The following is a 2,499-nucleotide window of genomic DNA, read 5'->3' as shown; positions in this document are numbered from 1 at the left end:
AAATACAAATATCTTAGTGAAATCATCACTATGTTACAATGAATATTTATAAATAAACATTTGGAAAAAGAAAACAGGAATAAATATCTGTTTTAAAACAAGCAAACAGACCCCCATAATACAAATCTAATTGAGATAACATACACACATGATAAGCTGTGTAGCCTATGATAGGATATAAATGCCAGAATTCTTACTATTGTAGTGCAAATAAGGAAGTGGCATTTAATACCAATTGGGTACTGCCCAAAGAGTTATTTTAAGTTGAAAGTAAATAAAAACTAACTCTTGAAAAATTCTACAGCTGTATATGCAGAATAATTACTTGCATGTAAAGCAAAGAAGGAGAATCACACAGAATGATCATTGTACTTGTGTGATGGCCATGTTCACTGGTATTTCATCCTTCTTCTAATTCCCGACAGAGGCAAGAGCAGCATGAAGAGGGAGAACCAGAGCAGTGTGTCTGAATTCCTCCTCCTGGGGCTCCCCATCAGACCAGAGCAGCGGAACGTCTTCTTCATCCTGTTCCTGGCCATGTACCTCACCACGGTGCTGGGAAACCTGCTCATCATCCTGCTCATCAGGCTGAACTCTCACCTCCACACCCCCATGTACTTCTTCCTCAGCCATTTAGCCTTCTCTGACATCTCTCTTTCATCCATTACAGTTCCCAAAATGCTGATGAATATTCAGTCTCAGCAACATTCTATCTCCTACAATGGATGCATCTCTCAGATGTATTTTTTTGTTTTTTTTGGCTGCTTGGACAATTTCCTCCTTGCAGTGATGGCCTATGACAGGTATGTGGCCATCTGTCATCCATTGCACTACATCACTGTCATGAGGGAGGAACTCTGTATCTGCTTAGTTGCTGGGTCTTGGTTCTTCTGTTGTGTCCATGCGCTGCTCCACACTCTCCTCTTGATCCAACTGTCCTTCTGTGTCAAAAATACCATCCCCAACTTCTTCTGTGACCTTACTGCCCTCCTGAAGCTGAGCTGCTCAGACATCTCCCTCAATAAGCTAGCCATCTTCACTGAGGGAGGATTACTTTTCATCCTGCCTCTGAGTGGCATCCTGGGCTCTTATATTCGCATAGGGAGCACTGTCTTGAGGGTCCCCTCTACAAAGAGATTCTTTAAAAGCTTTTCTACCTGTGGCTCCCATCTCTTTGTGGTATCTTTATACTATGGGACACTTGCGGGTGTTTACTTCTTCTCTTCATTTCAAAGCTCCAGCGACAAAGACATAGTTGCGTCTGTAATTTATACAGTAGTTACACCCTTGCTGAACCCTTTCATCTACAGCTTGAGGAACAAAGATATAAAACAGGCTTTAGAGATATTTGTCACTAGGGCCAGCTCCTTTAAGTGACAGACATTCACTACACTTATTGTATAGTTGATAATTCTGTGTGTTTAATATAATATGCATTACATTGCTCTGTGCAGGATTTTCTGTTTTTGTTTAGTTGTTTGATGCAGTTCAAGGGGTTGGACCTAGGGACTCACTAATGGAAGGCTACATCCCAAGTTCTGCAGAGTGTTCTCAAGATGTCTATTAGATCAAGTTTACCTCTTGATTTGTTTGATCTTCTCTGTCATTAATCTTTGCTTGCTCATCATCCTACATAATTGAGTATTATGATCTATTCCTAGTGGACTGACTCATATTGTGGTGTGCTGAAGCAGACTTAGACCAAAATTATGCTGTTTGTTTACATCGCTACCCAACTGGCCGTTATGACATCACACACTAGCTTGAAATCAGACTCACAAGAATGATTACACTGTGGAAATGGAACAGTTCTGCAAACACTTATTCAGTCAGCACACATCATAGCATTTATAATAATGATAGTTCACGTCATCTTTACTGATAGCCCCTGTCTTGTCATCTCTACTTCTCATAATAGCATAAAAATGCCTGCTTCTTATGTATCAATGAATATATGGTATTTTTTTCAGTAATTTTACATGTGATGTATACATTTTAAACAGTGAAAAGTCAAATTTTTCTCTCTTTATATTCTTTGAAAATTACATTCTAGAGAAGTCAATTATCAACATTTAATGTAACTATGGTACAGTTGGATTTACATTTTCCACATTTCTATTTTCTGTATGAGACATTTATCACAAATGTTTCTTTGCATTTTGATTATATAACTCTGTTATTCAATTTCCCCTATTAATTTTTTTTGGGTGTTTTGTTTGTTCATTTGTTTCTTTGAGACAGGTCTCACTATGTAGCCCTGGTTGTCCTGGAACCCACTATGTAGTCAAGGCTGGCCTTGACTCACAGAGATCTACCTGCATCTGCCTCCCAAGTGCTTGTTTTAAAGGTGTGTGCCACCAAGCTTGGTTTCTTGACTAACTTGTTAATAACATGACATTTGTAATACAAATTGCTAAATGGTCTTATTAATATAAAGCCCAGAGCCAGATATTGAAGTAAAAGTTGAAAAATCAGAGAGGCAGATCAGCAAGCCACTAG

The 2,499-nt window shown here is 38.8% G+C and overlaps 1 protein-coding gene across 1 annotated transcript; it reads left to right on the top strand.

Moving 5' to 3' along the window:
- Positions 1 to 438: 438 nt before the first annotated feature.
- Positions 439 to 1,377, top strand: LOC114686042 (olfactory receptor 1J4-like). The gene has a single exon (XM_028860690.1). The coding sequence runs from the start codon at positions 439 to 441 to the stop codon at positions 1,375 to 1,377; it is 939 nt and encodes a 312-aa protein (XP_028716523.1).
- Positions 1,378 to 2,499: the final 1,122 nt, after the last annotated feature.

This window comes from Peromyscus leucopus, chromosome 4, assembly GCF_004664715.2.
Source record: "Peromyscus leucopus breed LL Stock chromosome 4, UCI_PerLeu_2.1, whole genome shotgun sequence".
NCBI lineage: Eukaryota > Metazoa > Chordata > Mammalia > Rodentia > Cricetidae > Peromyscus > Peromyscus leucopus.
This window is presented reverse-complemented; position numbering and strand designations above follow the sequence as displayed.

What these genes read in the sequence shown, in the direction of transcription:
- LOC114686042 (XM_028860690.1), top strand. Translation starts at nt 439, where the DNA reads ATGAAGAGGGAGAACCAGAGCAGTGTGTCTGAATTCCTCCTCCTGGGG.